At 38.3% G+C, this 25774-nt stretch overlaps 2 protein-coding genes and 1 pseudogene across 8 annotated transcripts in view; 1 reads left to right on the top strand and 2 right to left on the bottom strand.

Moving 5' to 3' along the window:
* C5H2orf88 (chromosome 5 C2orf88 homolog) overlaps positions 1-7847 on the top strand; it is a 61598-nt gene extending 53751 nt beyond the window's left edge. For 6 of the 7 annotated variants that reach the window (XM_072961315.1, XM_072961312.1, XM_072961310.1 and 3 more), the window contains one exon: positions 7290-7847. In XM_072961315.1, coding sequence (XP_072817416.1) covers positions 7454-7741 — 288 coding nt within the window. In that variant the 5' untranslated portion in view covers positions 7290-7453 and the 3' untranslated portion in view covers positions 7742-7847. Of the gene's footprint in view, positions 1-2835; positions 2924-7289 lie in introns of those variants that run through there. The other variant, XM_072961314.1, reaches the window with a different exon arrangement.
* On the bottom strand, positions 2684-3263 carry LOC140696285 (bolA-like protein 2 pseudogene; annotated as a pseudogene).
* Positions 7848-12451: 4604 nt separating the features above from the next.
* The window catches only part of HIBCH (3-hydroxyisobutyryl-CoA hydrolase), a 69714-nt gene continuing 56391 nt past the window's right edge, over positions 12452-25774 (bottom strand). The window contains exons 12-14 of the mRNA XM_006209981.4: positions 18486-18605; positions 15626-15659; positions 12452-12791 (exon numbers count right to left, since the gene is read on the bottom strand). Of these exons, the coding sequence (XP_006210043.1) occupies positions 12676-12791; positions 15626-15659; positions 18486-18605 (270 nt within the window). The 3' untranslated portion in view covers positions 12452-12675. The remainder of the gene's footprint in view (positions 12792-15625; positions 15660-18485; positions 18606-25774) is intronic.

Below are 25774 nucleotides of genomic sequence, written 5' to 3' on the forward strand. Positions count from 1 at the left end.
TCTCCATCCTGCGTATTTTCGCACATTTGTCAAAAGTCAGTTGACCATATTTTTGTGGGTCTATTTCTGGACTCTTCTGTTCCATAGATTTGTGTGTCTAGCCTTTCACCAATAATAGCACTGTCTCAATTACTGTAGCTTTTAATCATTCTTAAAATTGGGTAATGTGATCTTTGAACTTTGATATTTCTCAACATTGTTCTGGCTATTCTAATTTCTTTGCATTTCCATACACAATTTCTAATCAGCATGTTTGTAACAAATCCTGCTGAGATTTTTTAGTGGAATTTTAGAATTGTCAATGTGTACAAAAAAGCTTCTTGGAATTGTGCTTTTATATTTATGTATTTTGGGAGAACTGACATCTTAACAATATTGTCTTTGAGATTATGAACACTATTTCTCTGTTTATGTAGGTTTTTTATTTTTTCTCAGTAACAGTTCGTATCACTTATGTACTATATACACAGTATTCAATGTAGTTTTCTTTCATGTATCTTATTAAATGTTATCCCTAAGTGTTCACACTTCTCATGCTACTGCAAGGCATTAATTTCATCTTTCAGTTACTAAGTACACAGAAATAGTTTGCATTTTAATTTTATATCTTGAGATCATGCTAAAATTGTTAGTTCTAGTAATTTTTCATAAAGAACCTTTAGGATTTTTTACATATCCCTTGATATGTAAAATCATTATAAAAATAATCCTTGAATCGTTTACAAATGATCCAAAATCATTTTTTACATATACAATCTGCAAGTAAAGGGTTTTTTCTTTTTGACAATCTTTATGCATTGTATTTCTTTCCTCTAATAGAATAAATAGAATTTTTGAGAATTAACATTGTTGTCTTACTCCTATCATGGAAAAACGCTGTTCAGTCTTACATTAGTTTCAGGAAGTCTCTCCTGTTGCTAGTTGGCTGAGAATCTTTATCATGAATGTTTTTTTGGGCGGGGGGGAGGGGGGAATTAGGTTTTTTTTTTTTTTTTTAATGGAGGTACTGGAGATTGAACTCAGGACTTCGTGCATGCTAAGCACACATTCTACCACTGAGCTATTCCCTCCTTCCTGTGAATGTTTATCAAATGTTTTTTCTGCATCTATTGCGATGATCTTTTTTTTTATTAATATAGTGAATTATATTTATGGACTTTTGAATGTTACATTCAAGTTAACGTTGTGTTCCAGTATAAATCCCACTTGGTCATGATATAATAACCATTTTATATATGCTGGATTGAATTTGCTATTTTAAAAGATATTTGGGTCTATGTTCATGAGGAATATTGGCTTGTAAAGTTTTCTTTTTTTGAACTGCCTTTACTTGTGGTAGTAGGGGAATCCTGACCTCATACAGAATGAATTTGGAATCCTCGTCCTCTATTTTCTGGCGTCTGGATAAGACTGGCATTCTTTCTTTCTGAAATGTTTGAAAGAATTTAGAGCTCTAGAGTTGCCAACTGAGCCAGGACGTTTCTTCTTGGAGAGATTTAAGTTACAAACTCAACTTTTTTCATTGATAAAGGGCAGTCAGACTTTGTTTTCTCTTGTGCCAGTTTTGATAATTTGGTGTGCCTAAAGTTGTTCATAATAGTCCATTATTAGGCTTTTAATGTATATGGGACCTGTAGTAATGTCCTTTTTCTCACACACATCTTGGGAATGTCCTCTCATTTTTCTTGGTCAGACTAGAGACTTACCTATTTTATAAGATATTTTTTAAAAGAACCAGCATTGGTTCCATTGATTTTTCTCCATTATTTGCACTTTTTCTTTGCTTTACTATTTCCTGCTCTTATCTATAGTATTTCCTTCTTTCCACACTTATTTTGGGTTTAATTTACTTTTTCTAGCTTCTTAAGAAGGTGAAAGCTTAGGTCACTGAATTAAACCTTCTTTTCTGTTAAAAAGATTTAAATCTATCCCTCTAAATCTTTACAGTGCATTTCAAAAATTTTAATTTGTGGTTTCTGTTATTTGTGGAAAATGTGTTAATTTCCTTGTGATTTCTTCTTTGCCCCATGAGTTATTTAGAAATGGGATGTTTAATTTCCAAGTATTTGGGGCTTTTCTGGATATTTCATTTATTCATAATTTATTTCTGTGGTAGTTGGAAAATACACTCTTAAGATTTCAAACTTCTGAAATCTGTTGAGACTATCATGTAGTCTATCTTGATGAATGTTCTATATGCATTTTATAAGAATATATACCTTAGAACTGTTGGGTATAGTCTTCGATAAATGTCAGTTAACTCAAGTGGAATCATGGTGGTGGTCAAAACTTGGAATTCTTTACTTTGTCGTTGGATATTGTATCAGTTACTGAGAGAGTAATGTTTATGTCTGCCTTTAATTCTGTCATTTATTTCCTTCATATATTTTGAAGCTCTGTTACATGTACATGTTACATGTACATTTATGATTGCCATGCCTTCTCATTGACAGATAAAATGTCCCTCTTTATTTCTGGTAATACTACTGTTCTTGAAGTCTTCTGTGTCTGATACTTACATAGCCACAACAGCTTTTTTGTTTCTTATTTGCATACTGTATCCTTTCTTGTTTGCAACCTGTGTATTTGTTTTTAAAGTGTATCTCTCATAGTAGCACACAGCTCACTTTTTTTTTTTTTTGGCCTTGATTCATAATTTAATGCGTGTGCTGGTCCCAGTCTCTTATTTCTGTTGCTCACGGGCCCACTGCTCTGGGGTCAGGGTTTCCTGCTCAAAAGCATGGATGTGCAGGAGCTCTTCCGCTAGGCACGTGTTCACAAGCCGGTGTCTCTGAAGCAGCAGCTTCCCCTCGAATTTGGCCGACACCACGAGGACTCGGAAGCTGGACGCGCAATGGTTGGGAGTCATGTCCTCCACTTCCACGTGCTCCGCCTGCAGGTCTCGCCGCAGCTTCTCCCCGAGGTACTGGGCGCTGAGTTCCACTGCCGCAGCCCAGCGGGGACGGCAGCCCAGCGCGGACCAGCTGGCTCTTTTAATAGACTTTCTTTTTTAGAGCAGTTTTAGGGTTACAGCAAAATTAAGGAGGAAGTAAAGATAAACCCTCCCAGCACCCCTAAACAACACACACAGCCTCACCCATTATCAACATCCCAGAGTGGTACATTTGTTACAATTAGTGAATCTACATTGACATATCATGATCAAAGTCAGTAATTTACTGCTCATTCTTGGTGCTGGACATGCTATAGGTTTTGACAGTTGTATAATGACGTGTATCCACCACTGTAATAGTATACGGCATAGTTCACTACCCTAAAAATTCTCTGTGCTCCACCTATTTAACCCTCCCTCCTCTCTAACCCCTGGTAACCACTAGGCTGTAACTATCTCCATAGTTTTGAGTTTTCCAGTTGGAAAGTTGTAAAGACTGGCTTCTTTAACTTAGTAATATGGATTTAATTTTCTTTTCATGGCTTGATAACTTTTTTTTAAGCACTGAATAATATTCCATTGTCTGGATATACCATTGTTCATCCACTCACATACTGAAGAACATCTTGATTGCTTCCAATTTTGGCAATTATTAATAAAACTGCTATCAACATCCATGTATAGGTTTTTGTGTGGACATAATTTTTCAAGTATTTGAGTAAATATCAAGGAGCATGATTGCTGGATCATATGATAGGAGTATGCTTAGTTTTGTAAGAAACTGCCAAACTGTCCTCCAAAGTGGCTGTAGCATTTGCATTCCCACCAGCAATGAATCAGAGTTGTGCTGTTCCACATCCTCAGTAGCATTTTCTGTTGTCAGTGTTTGGGATTTTTGCCACTCATATAGGTTGTAGTGGTATCTCAGTGTTGTTTTAAAATGCAACTTTCTAATGATATACGATGTTAAACATTTTTTCCACATGCTTATTTGCCATCTGTATGTTTTCTCTGGTGAGGTATTTATTTAGATCTGTTGTTCATGTCTGTTTTTAATCAGGTTGTTTTCTTACTAAGTTTTAAAGAGTTCCTTATATATTATGGATAAATAATCCTTTATCAGATATGCTTTTGCAAGTATTTTCTCCTACTCTGTGGCTTGCTTATATTCTCATTTTCTTGGCTACGTCTTACACTGCAGACATTTTTAATTTTGAAAAGCCCAATTTATCAATTTTTTTTTCATGAATCATGAAATGATGGTGTATCTAAAAAGGTCATTGCCAAGCCCAAGTTCATTTAGATTTCTCTAGATTTGAATTCTGGATATTATCATCTAAGTCTTATAAGTTGTTTTGTATTTAGATCTGTGATTCACGTTGAGTAAATTTTTGTGAAAGGTGTTAGGTCTCTGTCTAGATTTTTTCTGGTAACATGTGGATGTCCAGTTGTTCCAGCACATACTGAAAAGACTGTCTTTGCTCCATCGTATTACCTTTGCTCTTTTGTCAAAGATCAGTTGACTACACTTGTGTGGGGTGGATCCTGTTTAACTAGTCTGCACTTTAATTGAATTAATCTTTAGTCCTTTTTTTCAAATAATGTTTTCTATCTACAGGTTAAAGTTAGTCATTTTGCTGTGTGTTTTCTAATGGTCCCACTGTTTTTCTTCCTATATTCCTCTTTTCCTGCTTTCTTCTGGGTTAAACGTATCTGATTCTTCATTGTTTTTAAACAATACTTTTATCTTTTTTAGGGTTTCTCTGTTCGGGTGTTTAAAATCTTTTCCTTATTTTTCAAATTGGCTATATAGCTATATATTTATGTTCAAGTTCACCAATACTTTCTCCTCCCATGTCCAACAGCCCATACAGTTGAGTTTTTCATTTTAGTTCTTGAGTTTACTTTGTGTGTGTGTGTGTGGTTTTTGTTTGTTTGTTTTTGGCTTTGTTTTACAATTTCCATTTCTCTGGTGAGATTCTCTGTTCACTCCATGATCACTCTGCCTTTCTGTCCTTGAATGTATTTAAATAGCTGCTTTATAGTTCTGTTAATTAACAGGGTGTGTGATCAGCTCATGAACATCCTTCTGATTGGCTGGTGGTGAGGTAACTGGGTGGCATCTGAGGAGTTAATATCATCAACCTTCTGGTTCCAGCAGGTCTGAGGTCTAACATGCTGGTGGTCAGCATGCAGTTAACTTCCTTCACCTGGTGGGGGTTTTAATATCTGTAAAACAACTCAAGTATATGGCTCAGGATACTGTCTGTAGCCCTTGAGGAGGAAACAAGGGTCCTTAACTTCATGGCTAAACTATTATTTCGTTTTGTTCTGGATTTTCTCACTTCTCTGGTTAAATTTGCTCTTTGGAACTTGGGGACAGCCTAGGAGGCTAAAGCTTTTCTAGAAACAAGAGACAGGGGACACAGGGGTCTGTCCCCAGGAAGAGTCCTGTTCAGTTTCAATTTCAGTCCCCCCTCAGCTCCCTTTTTTCTTGAACTCTGTCTTGTAAATTTCATCTGTTTCAGTAACCCAGCCTCTGCCTCTGCAGCTTGGCAGAACCGCACTCTGCTGGGGCTCAGCATCCCTGTAATAAGGCTGGAAGATGCTCCCAGGCAGACTCTCAGGAGGACCAGTTGTGAGGTTTAACATCATGTTTCCCTCCTCTTGGGGAAATCACAGTCCTGTGCTGTTGTTCAATGCCTGCAAATGCCTGCCCACTTATATTTTTCCAGGTTGAAAGTTGTTTTTGGTGAGAGGGTAGATTTGGCACTACTTCTGTTATGGTAAGATAAAGCTGCTTTTGCAAAACCAAAGATCTTAGAAAACAGAGTTGCTTCTTCTCATGGCCTTTTGACACTCACTGAATTCTCTGATCACTTTCTAGTTAACTAAGTCCAGTTCCCTTAACCATCCTTCATATTACAAAATAGATATTATGTTCCCAGTACCTCCACTGAGTAAATAAATAAACCTAATTACCTCCCTCCATTAAAAAAAACACACACAAAATAGATCCTGTGTAAGTCATTACTGTTAGAGGTGCAAAACCAGCACAGTTCCTGTCTTCTAGTTCAGCCTAGTAAAGCAGACACAGCACACACATCCCTTGTTCTGTTTGAAATGCATCTCTGGAGCATGTAGCAGGGCATATGGAACTGAAGGTAATTAAAAGCAGAAAGCCAGAGATTACCTTTCCAGCCCTCTATATCATCCCTTATCAGGGGTAGAGGTAGGAAACAACTATATTATGGGAGAAACTGGGTAAAATTTTTAGAAATCTAAAAAACATATAGTACTAAGACCTGGGCAAAGGTCACCTTTTCTGGACTTCTTATAAGCTATTAAAAATGAATTAAATGCATGCTAGTTTTTACCTTCTTAAGATCAGTGGTTCAGGTATAGTTATACTTTATGAATTTTTAGAGCTGTCTTTGGTCTGAAAACTAAGATAAAATCAAGGACCATAACCTCATTCATAGAACCTTTGCCTGTGCTTTCTTATAACTAGACCTCCCCCCAGTGAAGCTGCTCTGTGCTGTTTTAGTTACTTAAGTCCTATCTCAGGTAAGTGCACTCTGCGGCAGCACCCCATTGAGCTCAGAAAGCACATCCCAAACACTGTAGCCTACTTACTGTCCAAACATCAAACCCGAGCAAGACATCTGGGGGAGAAACTTTTAGGCTAATTTTAAAGTAATCTGAGCTTTTCATATACTTTTCGTAACAGCTAACTCAGGAGGAAAGACGGGCAGCTTTGCCACGTCTGACTTGTGTTGCCCAGAGTTGGCACCAGTGTGAAGGCCATCATTCTGTCCTCCTATCTGAGTTGTACACATGTGACCAAGGGACTCAAATCACAGACCAAAACGTGCAGGTGCCTGACATTTGAGGTTTGAGCAAATTTTGATTTGCTTGTCTCCCTCAACAGTATAGCTCAGGGGTCAGCAAATGTTTTCTGCAAAGGGCCAGACAGCAAGTATTTCAGGCCAACAGACCAGTCTCTGTGCCAACCAACCTGTGCCACTGAGGCCGGAAAGCAGCCACAGGTGATTTGTACAAGTGGGCACATCTGTGTTATGAACTTCGTTTACAAAAACAGGCAGCTGGAATTTGGCCCAAAGGCTACAGTTCGCTGAACCCTGGTATTGATATCTAAGGCAGCAATGGTTTGTTTTCAGTTTTATAAAATTTTCAAGAGCTTGAAAAAACATTTTCCTGTTTTGTACCCTGCTGTTCCTGAATGACTAGTTTCCTTTACCAATAAAAAAAGCTGTTGCTGCCTCACATTTCCTCCGAGTGATGAAGGTGGTAAAGATTTGTTTCTACTTGCTATCTAATTATACAGTATTTTGCATTCTGTGACTTCAGAATGAAACTTCCCTTCTCTCAACAGATAAACACTACATGTGCAGACTGCTGAGAGGGAGCGCTGACTGCTGAGGGGGCCTGGACAGGAGAAGCACCAGGCACCATCGAGCGGACAAATGCTTGGTGTTTCCCAGAGAAGCCGCTGTAGTCTTTCGCTGCTGCCTTCCTTCACTCAGAGCGCTTCATAACATGGGCTGCATGAAATCAAAGCAAACGTTCCCATTTCCCACCACACTTGAGAGTGGGAAGAGGCAAGTGAACGAGGAAAGCTTTATGCCTGAAGAGAGATTTCTACCCAGGATGCCTTCTTTGGTTAACGTCAAAGAGGAAGTGAAGGAACCCCCAGGGCCTGAAGTCGTGGTCTTCGAGTTTGCACACCGCCTGTCCCAGGAGATCCTGACTGACGCCCTGCAGCAGTGGGCAGGCGACAACATCAAGTACTATGACATCCCCTATATCGAGAGTGAGGGGCCTTGACGCTGTACGTAGGGTGATGACACTTTCTCAAACTGTGGATCAAGTCGGTGCTAGTTTAAACACATGAAACAATAGCAAAAACTGCTATGAATAAATACGGTAACTCAATCTGGGTGTTAAAAAAAATCTGACAGCATCGAGATTCTGAGAATGCCTAAAATGAAACGTGTGTTAAGCAGTTCTGCAACAGCGATTTCTATCTGCTTGGTTTTGGATTTTAGTCATTAAAGGGCTAAATGTAAGTCCCGCGGCACCACAGTAATCAGCTGTGTGTCACACCACTTCCTTCCCAGAGGCAGTAATGCCATCACCAAAGGAGTAAGAATTTTAAAAGTACCCTGGGTTTCCAAATGGTTATTTTAAATACATTCCCTTAAAATAACTGTCAATTTACACAAAAAAACAGAGTATCAAAGGATTTTTCTTGAAATGCCTGGGCAAGGGAATGGCACTCGGGCCATAGTGGTTATTAGTGGGTCTTGTTCGTCAAAGCCTTTGAGTCAAGGATCCCTCAAACGACCAAGGATTAGGAAGCGACCCGCGTAGAAGAGGCCCACTGTGCACCCTGTCCTTATTAAGGTACTTCTGCAGATGAAAAGCGTAACTCTCACCTTGAAACCTCAGGGCCCTAACTATTCACGACTGTTACTGGATGACTCAGGCTTTGTGTACAAGCATCTTAACAAGATACAATCTACAGAAGTCGTAGCAATGTCTACTGCATTGCATTCAGTAGCCCGCTGACATTACTATACAGATAAACAAGTATGGTAGCTGTGACAAACAGCAATCCAGTAAATTGTAAAAATAGCAGAAGCCCTAGCTGGGAAGGTGGAAAGAACCTGGTCTCAGTGCTGCATGTGTTCTAAGCTTTACTGTCTCAGATTCCAGGGGCTGGTACACGGGCAGCACCATTCAAGTTACTGGGGCACCAGATCATACGTGAGGATTTATCGTTGTCATTACACAGGATCAAGTATTCCTCCAAAGGGAATATGCTGTGTATTTTTAATGGTAACGATGCCTACAGGGCATTTATAGCCATAGACTATACTGTTTTCATAAATTTGGCTACCATTTTAGGGAAGGTTTTTGTTTTTAAGAATTAAGTACTGCTTAAGAGCAATGGTTACAGAAAACTCAGAGGAAGAGGGAAGAAGATACTGATAAGACATAACTTGCAAGAAAATTGATACTGAGTCTTCACAATTACCTTTTCATCAAGATATGCTACGCATAGAGTTGAACTGAAAAAAGAATTATTTACCTCTGTGAGCGTTATTAGATCCTTTTACTAAGATACAACAGACCCCTGTCATTGAAATCTAAAGAGAGGCAGAAAAGGGCCTGCGACCTCTGACAACATAAATACATATTTGACCTTCAAAGCAGGCAGAATTGCTACCTCTAACTTCAGCAATTATACTCTGAATCCATAATCAGTTAATTCCCCACAGAAAATGGGCAAAGAAGGTTCTTTGAAGTGAGTGACAAGGCATCTTTTTGTTACCTTTGGACAATTGGTCTTTTAACTTTCATTTCACCTGGTCCTAGGATTTGTACTCTCCTGTTGTATTTATAATCTAGCAACTTTACAAAATAGAAAAACCACCTCCTCTGTTTATACAAGGATTTAAAATCACAAGGCTAAGAAGTTTCCAAAAAGTGCAAAGCATATTTCTGGCTCAGGAAGAAAAATTCAGGCTTATGAGCGTTTATACTAATGACTCAGACAAAAGCCTAGACCCTGTTTTTTCACTCACTCCATATCTCACATCAGGATACTTTGCTGTTTAAAAAGTATAATTAGGTATGTAAGATAATACCTTATATTATTGGTATAGAGAACACAAAGCCATATAAAAACAGCACATCACACTAAATTTCTCAGCATACACAGGGACAGACTATTACGTTCTGAATATATCTAAACCATTTAACCTCAGGTTTCTCCTTTGCCCTGGCCCTCTGTTTCACATGGGCGTAACACAGGAATGCAGGTCAGACCCATGTCTGGCTACAAGTCTGATCTCTGGGGCTGCCCTCTCTGGTACCACGGCAGTATGGCCCTGACTCATTCTAACAAGAATATAATACCCTGGGACATACAGAGACTTACTTAAATGTACGCCATATTACATGTCAAACCATGAACAAGGAACTGCAAAAGCTCACTTAATCCACGAGTCGGGATAAACCATGTTGGGGGCAGGCAGGAAAGAGCTGGATAAACAAATATACTGCATGTGATTATTATCAAGATATAGTTTGGCCTTCATGACAAGATAAATAAGGTGATCTTTGATAAGGTAATTCAACTTCTTGCATACCTTCATATTTAAATATTGGATTTACTTCACTTTGAAGGTCTTTCATAAACAAAGAGCAGAAGGACCATTTGAGAAGCAAGGAAACATATAAAACAGAAGACTGACAGAATAGAATTATTAGCTACTGGAAAGGGAAACATTTGTTTCAATTTAAATCACAAACATGAAGAAATAAAAATAGTGGCCAAATTATAAGGGAAAGGCAAGTGAGGAAAAGAGGGCCCAATAAACGGCACTGATGTCAGGCTCCAAAAACAAGTTTCCCCTTTTTTTTTCTGAGGGCAAGGACACAGTAGCCAAGTCCTGTTCTTTACCACGCTGCCACGTGCCCGACCACGGACACTTTTCCCTCAAGAACGTCCAGCAGAGGGGCCACCAACCGACAACGAACCTGCAGGGGACAACTGTGGCAGCAGCAGGTCACCCGGGACAGCGCGCTGCTCCAGCCCCGCGCCGCCGCGCTTCCCCGCCCCCGCCCCCCCCCCCCCCCCCAGCGCCCAGCGCGGTGTCTCTGGGAGAACTATTACCTTTCAGTCACACGCGTTTCATCTGAGAGTTCTCCGCGAAATTTCCCGTTGCCTTATCAGTTCTTTGCAGCTACCTATAGTTATTAGCACTTAAAGCACAACTCTGAAGGTGATAAAACAATCTTAGTCCTAAAGGAGTAATTTGTGTCAAACTGCCTTACTAGTATTACAGAGAGACGCGTTGAGGGAAGCAGTATAATACTCGTATTTCCTACTCGCTATCATTGGCATTTTATGAGATAGGGGACTGTGCTTTTGTAATTACATAGCTTTAGAAATCAAAAGTTAGAGACAAATTACAAATAATGTCAAGAAACAGTAACTTAAAAACAAAGATGTAACAAACTGTTTGCTTACTTACAATGCCCTTATCCTGTATTTGTGTCACCAAACTGGATGTGTCTTCCTTGGAGCACTGGGGACAAGCTCAGATGTACTCCAACAGTACTTTGCAAAACTCAAGTTTTGTTAGCAAATTCTTTTCACTGTAAGACTTAGCTATGAAATGGTATATTTTTTCCAAATATTTTTGTGAAAACATTTTTCCTAATTGTACAATAAAAGTCTAGTTGCAATTAACTAGTTAACGAGTTCTTTCTTAGTTGCAAGCAAATGCTTTTCATCATTGCGTGATTTCAATTTTTTAACATAAAAGACATTTTCTGCATTTCTAGCAAATACAAAGGGAATAAAAATCCATTACAAATATTTTCTTGGATCACTCACATCTAATTTAGCAGCTTTAAGAATACAAATGTAAGCATGTTCATTTATCATGGCATCTTTATTCCAAATCTGTTCCTAATTTTGGGAGGGGGGTGGAAAATGCTTCATGTTAAATATATTAAGAACAGAAAATTTAAAGCAATTCCTTCTGGACTTCAATTTCCTCATCTATGAGAAGGGTGCAGGATATAATCCCTGTTGTCTTTTTCAGCTTTGCCTACTTTTTGTTCTTCCAGACCTAAAGTTCTCTTAGTTTCTGAGGCATATAAATGAAGGAAAACTGTACAAAGCTATAAAATAAATTGTACACTGACCTTTAATTTTAAAATGATTCTTACCTAGACATTAACATTCCAAGTCTGGAACACCTACAGTTGTGTAAACAAAAACAAAAACAACTTATTTTGTCAACAGTACCAATTACTGAAGGTATTTCTATTTTGAACAGAAGTCCTCATTTTCAATTTTTTCTCCTGATTTGAACTGTGTAAGGACGAGTAACTGTTACCACACAAAATTCTGGTGTAAACTGCAGAAAGCAAAATGTCTCTATCTTAGAGATCAGAGTTTCCTAATGCCTCGTTCTGCCAGATTAGCAAATACCACAAACAACAAAAAATAATGCTGTTACTTTCACCGTAGGAAGGAATTCTGCTTAACTTCAGGGACGGCCAAGGCTGAGCTGATAATACTGGAAAGAGCCTCATAAAAACCTCTTCCTCTTCTCTTTGCCTGAGATTTCTAATGTTATAAAGGGAACACTTCTGCTACAGTAACTCCTAATTATTTTAAAATAGATTTATATATGGAGAAAATTCTATGAAGTGTTAACATAGTATCCAAAAAATTTTCAGGGTTTTAATTTTTTTTATAACCTATATATGTTTATTTAATCAACATTTAAAACCGTTACCCAAAGCCAAAACATAAAGTTCCCATTTCAGTTAGATACACTAACTCAAGAATCTCTAAAGACTCATCAAATTTTCCCATTTTTTAAAATAGGGGCTGGCAAACTTCTGCTGAAAAGGACCAGACAATGCATTCTTTAGGCTTTGTAGGCTTTACAAACTCTCTTGCAGCTGCTCAAAGCACCCACAGGTAATATGTAAACAGAAGGGTATAGCTATGTTCCAATAAACCTTTATTTATGGACACTGATATTTGAATTTGATGTAATTTTCACATGCCACGCAGTATTGGTCTTTGATTTCTTTCCCAACCATTTAAAAATGCAGACACCATTCTTAGCTGAGGGATATACAAAAAACAGGCAGCAGGTCTGATCTGGCCCATGTGCCATAGTTTGCCAACCTCTGCTTCAAAATAGTATTTTAAAAACCCAGTCACTTCAAAATTTCAAATCATTACTTCCCAGAGATTTGAAGTAGCTATTCAAATCTTCATCAGTCACTTCTTTTAAATCAGCTGGTTTCCACTTTGGACTCTGGTCTTTGTCTACTAAAACTGTCAAGTAAAGACATAAAAAATGTTAGTACATTCCTTTTTGGTATTACCAGATTTTAGTTACTGAAGTGACACAAGCTACCCTGAACTAGGCATTTTTTTTTCCATAGCACATCTTTTCTGCAAAGTTGAAATTTTTGTATGTGCTCCTTTTTTTCCCCCGTAAATTATGGATAAGAGATACCGATGATGATCTGTGCGGTGGTTTTTGAACCTGCTAAGCCTGATGCCTCTAGCTTGAATACATCTACTGAACTAATCCAATGGTTTAAGCCTTGGAACTTTCTCCTTTTTCAAACAAAATCATAAATGAAATCTGTTATAAAATAGCTAAGACCAGAGTTGGTGTTGTTTAAAGGGAAGGTGGGGGGGGGGGTGGTTGGAGGGCTTAGATCTGCCTTCTAACCTTCTCTACATTGAATTAAGAGGAAAATTACTTGAGGGGACTTTATACATAATTAAATGTGGACATTGCCATTTTGCTGAATCTTCTAGTTCACACTGAATTAAAATACCAGACCACTCCAGGTTGTCATGAGAAACTCTACTTCTCTTATTTCAATGTAGTCATCACTTAGGGTAGCCACATAGTATTCCCACAGGACTAGGAGTATGAGGCAATCCATAACCCCCTTAAAAACAGGAGGAGAATGTCAATTCCCTGGTTGCGATAGCAACTACAGTTACTCAAATGTTACCATGTGGGAAACTGGGTGGAGGGTACACAGGACCTCTCCATATTATTTCTTACAACTGCATATGAATCTACAATTATCTCAAAAAAAAAAAAAAGAAGAAAGGGAAGGGGGCTATACCCAGTATGGTTATGGTAGGGAATTTCAACCATGCTTAAAATGTGCATAATTCCTGTGAAGAATGAAAATATTTAAACATACAGAGTCTGCAGTGAACCTAAAAAAAAATGAATTTAATCACTAAAAGGCTGAATAATTGAAGAAGCAATCTGGGAACCAAAGCAGCAGGCTGCCTCAAAAGGCGGAAGGAAGGGGGCTTTATGCATAATTTAATGTGGATACTGGAGGTTTTCAAGGTTTGGCTGCCTAACTATAGGACTCCAGGATCAGATCAGTGGTGATACTGAACACTGATCCCTGCCAATTTGAAAGTTCTACATTCCCTGGGGAGAGTAAATGAAAACAATCCTAGAACATTCCTTCTACAAGAATCTCTCCCCTTTTAAGCCCTATGGCCAATGCTATCTACCTCCCTGACAGTCCACTGAAGGGCAAAAGGAAAGAGAATATTAATCAAATCTGCATGTTGCTTAATTTCAAACTTACAGAATTTTAATCTACCATAGATAGAACAAGTTCTTGCCATGCAGACAACTCAGCTTTTTCAGGTTTCATGAAGCATCCACTCAAATTCCATTTGGTAGCTCTCTAGCTCTTCTAAAATAATCCATTTTTATTTTCTTCTATAATCAGGAAGAAGTTTATGTTGATGTCGAGAGTAAGAATTTTTGACAGCCATTCCCCTAATTTGCTAGTTTAACTAATTTGCTACATATTTTATAATTAGCAATTTGTTGCAAACATTTGTTTATGAAAGAACATCTAACAGTTTTACCCAGAATAGATACTGCTTTCTGAAGATGAGGCTACATATTTTCTCTTCATTAAAAAGTAGCTTGATAAGCACCTGCTTTGTGAATCAGAACTTTGCTGCTACTTGGTTTCTACTCTTTTTCCTTTAAATAACTGACAATGTATCTAAAAACAATACCTTTCTTTTTTAAGTTTAATAAGGGCTGCTATAACGTAAATACTTTAGCAACATAATCCAAGTAGCACCCAGGTCCTCCTAAAACCAGAGATCTAGGCTCTGATCCACGTGCAGCAAGAATTTGCACAGAATCAGTAGGAAGAATGCAAGTTTTTATAGAAAACATATAGCCATCTCCTCTGACTTGACTCCACGCATCCTCTTAAAGGACCTGAATCCACTGTTTATTTCTGATACCATATCACGCCAGAAATGAAGAGAATTCCAGCACAGTGACCAGTGTGTACTGAAGCTTACAGCTCAGAGAACATAACCTTTTATTCAGATAAAGTATATCCAAAGTCTGTACAATATTGAAGTGATAAAGACATAAGAAAATTAGGTATGCAAGACAGATGCACAGGGAAAGAACTCATTTTATACAACATAAATAACAGCCATTATTTATAGGGATATGGGCTTATACTTAAAAAGAAAGGGTTGCAAATTTGCTAGGAACAAAAAAAAACATCAACTATTTCACTTGCTGCTTCTAAATATACTGACTGAAAATGATAAGCAAAAATAGAAATTAATAACATTAGCAGATGTGACTAATTACGTCACATGGTTTTTCTCAATGTCCATGTTTAACTGCTCGGGTGCAGGTAAAAGAGGCAGATGGTAGGGTTAACGCTGCTGGGATTTTGCCAAGCCAGGACCAAGGAGAGAGAAAGGGTAGGGACTTGAGGCTTTTTGCAAGAGAATGAACGCACCTTTCAAAGGCATCAGCAGAAGAATGAGTTTATAAACTCACGCTACACTTAGCAGAGGCAGTCCCCATGCCTGGAGGAGCAGGATTACCTCTCACATATAAATTAAGGAGCAGTGACCAGGTTATTGCAATTTTTAAAACAATGTTGGTTTCAAAGACTGATCTTCCCTCATATACCAGTTGGTAATATTAAAACAAACATGCACACAACTTTGGAATCTTTATAAAAGTTTGATTTTCACTAATAAAACAACTATCTTTTTTTTTTTTTAAACAGTATGAACTCACAAATCCTACTTCCATAAAAGCCAGGAAGGAAACAACTGTCACTTACCTGCCCTAACGCCTTCATGAAAGTCATGGCCCCTCTGAAAGAAAATGAAGATTAAACAGGGGATTTCTGGGCATTCTCATTCCTGGTGATCTTACCGCGCCCCACCCCCCGCAGCGTCAGCCTCCCACTCCCATGGCCGCGCCCCACCCCCACCCCAGCCAGCCTTCACATTCCCAGACTGGGCCACCTCTCACACCACCTCCCGTCCTTATCTGCCCAGCTGTCTCAGTGGTTGCAAATCCCCGATCTTACTGAGCCCCACTAGTATACAACTGTCTCATCATTTGTTTTGGCTTCACTTTGCTCTTCATCCAGCCCAGTTCCCCCAGTTCATTAATGTGCTCAATTTTTCTTGAAAATGCCCCCATCTCCCTCCAGCCTTTTTCTTCCTTTATTCTATCTTGGCAAAATCTCAGCACCAGCTGAATCCTACCATTTACCTCTGCCTGCATTCACGCAACTAAATCTTACTGCAGAAAAGCCATACAACTGTGACTGGCTTTTAAAATTCATGATCGCACATCTCAAACAGGCATGGAAAACTGCCCAATAATCCATGCTCTCTTCTTTACTCCAAGAAAATGATTGAAACTGTCTTTTCTCCCCTCAACCCCTACCTGTAGCAAATTCTACTCTCACTATATTCTCAGCTCATGACTCAACCTTCTACTTTATTAAATAAAATAAGCCCTAAGACATGAGCATTCTCTTCTTCCCACTACTAAAATTCTTACAGCCCAACTGCAGCCACCTGTACCAGGCCTCCTTTTCCTGATGAGGAAGGGACCCTCCACTGCCAAAGGCCAGCCCTCCCCTGCATTCCCACTCATATGCCCTCTTCTCAAGGACTTCGATCGAGAAGGTTATCCATCTCTCTTTTCCTGGCATCATCAGTGTATGAAGTATAACTTAACGGTTGAGTGTAGGTAGTTCAACCTCACATCCATCATCAAGGCCTATCAACGCCAGCTCCTACACTGGTCTCAAATCCATTTACTTTTCTCCACTGCCACCACCCTGGCCTAAGCCACTACTGTCCTGCACCTGGATTACTACAGTAAACTCCTGTCTGTTCTGTACATCCATTTGTGAACCCCTCCCAAACCCCATCTCCATTCAGCAGCAATAATTACCTTCTTAAATCAAACTAAATCGGCCCCTGCTGAAACCCAAGAGGCTTTTCAACACGCTCATTTCTTACCCTTCAGGTCATAGGTGATGTGACACCTCAAAGAGGGCTTCCTGGACCTACTTATCTAAAGCAGGTTTCCCTTTGCCTCCCCCAGCCCCTCTTGTCTCCACATCATTCTCTTCTATCATCAACCCTGTATGTTTGTTTTAGAGCACAACCTGCAATTATTTTACTTGTTTTGTTTGCTTGTTCTTCATAGTCTCCACAGGCTACACAATCCAAGAGAACAAGGACAGACAACAACAGAGTACTTAGTGCAGTGCCTGGCACACGGCTAACATTTGCTGAAAGAATGAAGGAGGGAATCGATTGATCTAGTTAGGCAGTGCACTAACTGTACAGAGAAAGACAGCGACTGGATAAGGCATACTGGGCAGTGGTCAAGAGTGTAACCACCTGGTTTCACATGCCATGTCTCTGCCACTTAATAGCCGTACCACCTCATTAAGGCAGGTAACTTTTCTACGGCACAGTTTCCTCGTCTGTAAAATGGAAACAATAATAGTAGTACCTGTCCTTCTGGAGACAGTATAATACTTAATGCAGAGAATGCAAATAAAGTGCCTGGCGCAGCACCTACTCATAATAAACAAAAGACCTCAGCTTTTATGGACCAGGAGTGACCTTAAGATATGACAAATGGCAGGGGAGGATACAGCTCAGTGGTAGAACACATGCTCAGCATGCACAAGGTCCTGGGTTCAATCTCTAGTACCTCCATTAAGTCAATCAACCAATCAATCAATACCTAATTACCGCCCCCACCCTCCCAAAAAAAGATACGACCAATAGAGTTTAATTTATGGTTGGATGAACTATTTCAAATACCTTAACTATTTCAAGGCATGGAAGTCCGTTAGGGATGTCTGCTTTCTAGTTATAGGATATCCTTTAGGCCATGAGTTTATTGATCTAAGGGTCCTCTACACGTAACACAAGAGACAATTCTATTTTTAAAGAGTTTATCTGGAAGAAGAAATCACTATGACTTTGAACTGTTTCATGAAGTCAATAATATTCTATGTGATTATTGCCTATTTTAAGTGTATTTATAATGGTACTTTCATATTTTTATTGAAGTATATTCAGTTTGCAATGTGTCAGTTTCTGATGTACAGCATGTTTTAGTCATACTTTTAATAAATACATAGATTCATTTTTATATTCTTTTTCATCATAGGTTACTATAAGATATTAAATATAGTTCCCTGTGATATACAGAAGAAATTTGTTCTGTATTTTGTATATAGTAGGTAACATATAGTGGTATTTTCAATCCTGATCTATTAATTAAAACATGTAACAAACTAATAAATTCCATTTGCGCATTTTATATATACTTAGATTTAGAGAATTTATGCCTCCTGCCCAAGGTCAGGGACTATGCCTGAAAAATGGTTATAATTTCCATTTTGAATATCACACAAGGTTAGAGGCCTTCTTACAATAACATGCAAATATAGATGCTGTTTCGTGAAGTCCAATAATAACCTGTGAGCAGTATTTCCACGTGCCTTAAGCTAAGTGGCCTGTTGTATTTTCACAGGGTAGGTTTACAGATAGTTTCAATTTTCTTGTTTATAATTTTCTATATTTTACACGCTGTACAGTGAACATACATTACTTTCATAACTAGAAAATGACAAAGCTTTAAAGAAAAACTCTTACCATACAAGCTTGACTCAGTCGATATTCCATAGTTAATACTTCCGGCAAGGTCTTTGAGGACCCCTCGATGAGTTGCCTTAGTGTGATCTTTAGGGATGTTGGAGACATTTTTTTAATTACCTATTAGAGAAAAAAAAATTTTTTTATTAGTTTTAGCCCAATAGTTAATTTACTGTCTACAATAAACAGCTGAGTTTTGATATGAATCATATTAAAACTTGCTCCGTAACAGTACTTTCACATGACAAAATCTGATAAGATTATGCCTTAGCCTAATTCTGCCAAAGCACCAAACAAGAGTTTCTATCCAGTACAACAAAACAGATATTCCACAAGTGAAAGAAATTCTAAACTCATAACTGAAGTAATAAAACAAATCTACATGTCATAGCTTGCCTGACATAAATTATCAGGTAAGCAGTGATTATGCCTAGATAAAATTAATACACGTTATAAACCACTAATACATCACAGGACATTTTGCTTTATACTATAAAAAAGGCAAAGGAGTAGAAATACAGTAGCTCTTCCTTCCCACTCTGCGACTCTAGAGAAGTGTCTTAACTGAACTACAGTCTTCATCTATAAATAAATCCACTTACCTTAGAAGGAAAAAGACAATAATTCGAGGTATTGTGAGGTGGTCTTCACAGTACTCAGATATTTAATAAAGTAAGAAATTACAGGCCTGACTCCCCGGCTATAATGCTATGCCACTTCCTCCTGAACCTAAAGATGCTATTACTGATGTTCTGACACACGAGTGTGACTGACCACAACTGCTGCAATTGGCATGTGTGTGAATCAGATGCACGCCCTTTCCTTTGTAACTGCAATAAACATTCAGGCGTATTTTTGAATGACTGTCTCAAAGGTATACACACATTTCACTTTTTGAGTTCAAAGAATTTCCCACATCAAGGCTCCAGGTAGCTAGCAGCATCCTTAAGTCTGGAAACAGATTCAAGGAGCAGAGCGAGTGGGTAGGGCAGTATCTTACCAAGCAGCTGCCACAGCTTACAGAGACGCTGAACAGGTACAGTTCAGGGATGATCAGCGTCCTGCCTACAATACTGCTGCAGATGAGGAGGAGACAGAATTGATCAAGGCTTTTACGAACCTAGTTCATCTTCACAGGAACTCATTCTTCTGCCCTCAGTGCTGTGTGGACATGATCCCATTTAATGCCCTGAGAGTAATCCTACTCCATGCTCCTGCCCTCTGGTTGCAGGTCATGAGGATGACAGCACTGCAGTGGTCTGCGTACTGTGCTAGGGGGCCCATCCTTTCCATAGGGAAGTAGGTAATGAGTCCATTTCACTGACAAAATCACTAGCTTCTCTGGGCAGAGCAATGCTCATGTTATCACAGTGAAGACCTGGAAGAACTTCACTCACAACACTAAAAGGCGTACATAAGGAGTGACATAGCTTCCTTTTCTCATCTGTAAAGTCAACGAAGCTACAATTCTCTTTCCAACAGGGCTGCAGCGTGCGAACCCATGACCATGTACCTCACCTAGTAATACCGTTACAGTTAACTGCCCATGTCCTCACTTCCGGGTTTGGCACTTTACGTGCCATCTAGAATTCTCAAAACAAAGCCTGTCTCTCACTGTACTTCCTCAGTTGGCTACCAATTAATTAGGACCCCGTTGTCTGTGCTTGTGTCATACACACATACACACACTGGAAAACACTGGGAAGAAAACTTCATTCAAAAAGCTCCACTGGTTCAGACATTTCATGACATATTAAAGATACTGTCATAAGAAGAAACTGGTGTACTGACCACCCAAGGAAACTGCAGTTTCCAACAACTCATAGTATGCTGGCAATTCAGCAGAGGCTTAGGGTTTAGACTCGACAGTCAGACAGCTCTGGGATGGGATCCCAGCTCCACCACCTCCTACACGGCAGCTTCCTCACTTGTCAAATGAAGTTAGTAATACTACACAATTCATAAATGGCACGGCAATACAGGATAGCACAACTAAGACAGGAAGGAAGGGGGCAGGGCACAGCCAATCAAGAAATGACACAGCAATTAACACCAAAATGGTAGAAGATTCAACTCCCAGTAGGCCTTGAGGCCCAAGATGGCAGGAGATTTGACTTCCAGTAGATCTTAAGCTTCATTATATGTTCATTGTAATATGTCAGCATGGTAAATGACACTCCCAAGGCGCCATGACAGTGGGCCATAAAAGGTCAAAAAGTGGGCGGTGGTCCAATTCCTGGGAATCCCAGGCCTTCCCCCAAAGTAGCTGGAATAATCCTCCCACTTGTTAGCATATGAAGTTATTGAACCCATAAAAACTGACAATCCCACACCTTATGACCATACTCCCTTCTAAATAAGAAAGCCCACACTCTGTCTATGGAGTGTGTATCTACTTTAAACTGAGCACCCAACCCCTGATACCTCATGGCCTTTCTCTTACCTTTTAAAACAGCCTGCACTCTATGGAGTACGTATCTCTCTAAATAAATCTACCTTTTACTCAACTGTGGCTTGCTCTTGAATTCTTTCCTGTGCGAAGCCAAGGACCCATACTTGGCAGGACATGTCTCAGGAACTCAACCAAGACCTGGGACACGACCCTCCTCTCTCCCCACATTCGTTTTTCCTATATCACAATATGTCAGCAAGCAAGCAAATCAGAGAAGGGAAGGGACATTTATTGAGCACACTTAGCTCTCAGGCAAGTGCATTCACATATATGCACATTTTACAATAAGGAAACCAGACTCTGATATGAACTTGTTCAAGGTCACACAGAGCAGGAATCCAAACCCAATCTTGCTGACCCCAAAGCCTACCTCCTTCAACTATATGAAGCTATAAAAGTAGTCAGGAATGTCAGTGGCTGAAGAAAAGCCAAAAAGAACAAAGATAAAGGAGACAACACTATGTCAGTGAAGAAGTGAATAAAAACTTGCTTGTGTAATTTTGATGGCGAAAGTGGAAGACAAAGTCAGGATGGTAGCTCAAGAGAAAACAGAGTCATGGGAAGGCTTTTTTATAAGGGTAGGAAAGCTGTGAAAACAATGGCAGGAGAAAACGTGCCACTAACTAAAGAAGGTAAAACTGAAGATACTGAAAGAGGGAGATGACTGATGCAATTAGTTCCTAGAGGAGACAGAAAAAGATGGAATAAGAACACAGACGGGGGTGTTTCCCTTGACAAGGAAGTGAGACGCGTTAGAGGAATCAAATTCAGTAACATTACTGAGCATCAATTATGCATTAGACACTTCAGGGGAGACAACAATCAACAGGATGTGGTCCTTGCACTCAAAGAGCGTTATCAGTACCATAAGCACTGCCTTTTGGGTGAGAGTCCTAGGAACCCTTCTTCTGGTAAGTTTTACTAAAGCCTAGGGAATTTCCAACAAAAGGAAAACTCAGGATCCTGCCTCTGACCCTCTCCTCAGGAGTCCACTAGAACACCCAATAATATACAATCTGACAGGCATTATCAGGACAAAAACAATATTCAACAAGACTACTGATTACAATTACAAAATTTCTACCAAGTAGGCCTCAGGGTTGACTTAAGGGCTATAACATAGCTATTTCTCTGATTCACTGTGATCTTAGAAAATGAGCTTTTGAGTTTCTTTCCTTTATAAAGAAGAAAATCATAACACTCTCTAAAAGTCTAGGCTCTGCCAGATTTAATCCCAAAAGAAGGAATGCTAACAGCTAGCAATTCAAGTAAATTTAGATCATTTTACTTTTTAAAAATGTGTTTAAAAAATAGAGCTGATAACTGACTTACATTAAATAGAGGGTAAAGGCAATGAACAGGAAATGAGAGCTTAAGAAGCTAACTAAAGGCAACAAGTTGGCCTGTTCTTTAAAAAGAATAAAGATGTAAGAAAAATACAGATGTGTGTAATTTTGCTCTACTCTGAAAAAAAGGCTACAACATATTTCAAATCTATTAATATGCTATGAGATGAACTTTCTAATTCTTCCATTAAAAAAAGAAATTCACTACTTTAAAAAACTTTCTTTGAACTGTTTTTTTTTTAAAAGCATCAAGAAAAAAGTTTAAGCCACAGACAATAACCACTTAAGAAGTGTTCAATGTAGTTTTCACATTATAGAGGTCAGAGGAGAAGGAAAAATCATTCACTCATATTATACTACAGAAATTGTTTAATTTGAAAAGCAGGTATTTTAAACACTTCCAAGGCAAAAGAGAAAATAAGCAGTGTAAACTGGTCAGAACAAATCATCTGAGAGAGTATAGAAAGCATGTTAAGTAGAAATTAACGTTCTCTACAAGGGCAAACGATGCTCAGAAAATAAACTAAGGAATACTACAATTAGAAACACCTTATACTGTTGGATTTTTGATTTTTTTAAAGCAAACCTAAAGTAGTATATCCAACCACTTTTTAAGTCCATAAGAACATAGTTAAAACAAGTTATCAAAACCCCCAAATAACAAACTCCTGTTCAACATTATAGCTGGTTAATGTAAAGAGTTTGTAATGAAATCTCTCATTTATGGCTGCCCTAAATCTTCTGGACACCATCTCTACATTTTGATAGTCCCGTCAGTGTAACTTTCAACTATCTAATGGATGAAATTAAACAGTTTCTGTTTAAGTATCCCCAAAATTCTGTGAACTATCTATGCCCCTTAGTAAGACTCTTTCTGCTCGGAGTACCTAGAGTCGACTTTGTTTTCTACAAGAATTCTGACCAACAAAGAGCCTAAAAATATAAACAGGAAAAAAATTAGGTATATAGGTGAGGTACTGAAAAAGAGCAGGCAGCAGCACTAGTTAAAAAAGCAATCACTATAGGTAATTTAGATGTTAAAAAAAACCACAAACAACTTTCCAGTAAATTTGACAATTTAAATGAAAGTGACAAATGCTTTAAAAAACATGCATTGCCAAAACTGACCCAAGAAGAAAATACATCCGAATAGTCCTCTATCTATTAAGATAAACTAATCCATAACTATAAACCCTCTCACAAAGAAAACTTCAGGTCCACATGGCTCCACTAATATAGAATTTACACAAACTCTTAAAACTCTTCCAGAAAATGGAAAAAAAAAGGGGAATTTGTTTTGAGTCAGCATAACCTTATTACCAAAATCTGACACGGAAATTACATGAGAAATTATAGACCAATCACTTTCATAAACATAATGCAAAAACCCTAAACAAATATTAGTGAGTCAAATCCAGCAATATATAAAAAGGGTAACACATCATGACCAAATGGGGCTTACTTCAAGAATGCAAAGTGAGTTCAATATTCAAAAGTCAATCACTGTCCCAGAAATACATCCCTACTTACATGGTCATTTTACACCACACAATCCAATGATGAAGAAGAAGATCTTTTCAACAGATTGTGCTAGAACAACTGTATAAAAATATGAGGAAAAAATTAACTAATATCTCACACCATACACAAAAAATTAATCTGAGATGAATCTAGACCTACAAAAAAAGTAAACGCTAAAAATTTTTAGAAGCAAGCACAGAAGAGTATTTTTGAACTTGGGAGTAGGTAAAGATTTCTTGGGATACAGAAAACAATACTCATGAAAGAGAAAAAAGTTAACTTAGGCTTCTTTAAATTAAAAGCTTTTAATCAAAAATTACTGGAATGCATCACATTATTAATGGTAAAAGGAAAACTGTATGATCATCTTGATGCAGGAAAACACTCATGGTAAAATACAACATTCATTCAAAACAATTACAAAAAACCTCTTAGCCAACTAGGAATAGAAGGAACTTCCTTATACTAATAAATAATACCCACAGAAAACCTACAGCAATCAACGTTTTTAATGTCCTTATAAGCTTTCCATCTGAGACTGGGAATAAACCAAAGATGGCTGCTATAACCACTTCTATTAAGCATTCTGCTGGAGGAGCTAGCCAGTGTAAGAAGCTGGAGAAGGAGGCGGTAGGAAACACAAGGGATAAAGACGGGAGGAGAGGGAGGAGAAGGAAGGAAAGAGAGAGGATGAAGGAAGAAGGAAAGATAGATGATATCATTACATATACAGAAAATCCAAAGTAATCTAAAAAACAATTAAAATAAGTGAGTTTAGCAAAGCCATTGGACACAAGGTCAATATACAAAATTAATTCCAATTACATTTATATAGGTCAACAAATAGAAAAAATTTAATACCATTTATAATTGCATCAAACCCCATCAAATATCTAGGAATAAATCTAATACAAGGTATATAAATGCAAGTCCTCTATAAAGAAGAGTATAAAACATCATTGAGATGAATTAATGAGGACCTAAAATAAGAGAGCAACATATCTTATTTATGAAATGGAATATTCAACAACTGCTTTCCTCTTGGGAGTCTGGAACTTTGTAATATATGCAAGGTAGACAGTACCTACATGACCAGTCCACAACGAAAGCCTTCCAAGTGTTGTCTCAACTAGTTGCTGGAGGAATTAAGCAAGTCGTGTCTGATTCCACTGGGAGAAAACGCTTAGAAACTTGCACCTGGTTTCCTTTAGATCTCACCCCGTGTGCTTTTCCCTTTGCTGATTTCACTTTGTATTCTTTCACTATATTTAATTTTAGCCATGAGTATGACTATGCTGAGTTCTGTGAATCCTCTGGTGGATCACCAAACCCAGGGGCAGTCTTGGGAACCCTTGATACAGAAGGCAATGATTCCCACTGCCTTTTAGCTTCCAGTGGTGTTGAGAAATCTGAAGCCTTAATATGTGACATTTTATTCTCTAAAACTTGCCAGGGTAGCCAAAGATTTCTTAAACTGGACATAAGAGAACTAACTACAAAAAAAAGGGATTTTTGGATTACACAACAATTTTAAATTTCTGTTCAATGACACCATTAAGAGAGAGAAAAAGCAAGTAACAGACAGGAGGAAGATATATGTAGTATTTGTACTGGATACAGGACTTAATATGCAGAAGATAGAAATAATTCCTATAAATTAATAGTATTAATAAAAAAATTTAATAGGCACTTAAATACCTACACTGCCAACAAATGTATGAACTGATGATCAAAGTCATTAGCCATCATGGAAATGCAGATTAAAACCACAATACAATGCTATTTTATATACACCAGGATGAGTAAAATGAAAAAGACAAATAATATCAAGTGTTGGTGAGAATGTGGAGAAATTTAGTATGCAAATGTAAATTGTTACAACCACATTGGAAAACTGTTTGACAGTAACTATTAAGATAAATTGTACACGCTGTCAAACTAAACAAAAAGGCCATCAGACTGAGGTGCCC

The sequence above is a fragment of the Vicugna pacos genome, chromosome 5, assembly GCF_048564905.1.
Source record: "Vicugna pacos chromosome 5, VicPac4, whole genome shotgun sequence".
NCBI lineage: Eukaryota > Metazoa > Chordata > Mammalia > Artiodactyla > Camelidae > Vicugna > Vicugna pacos.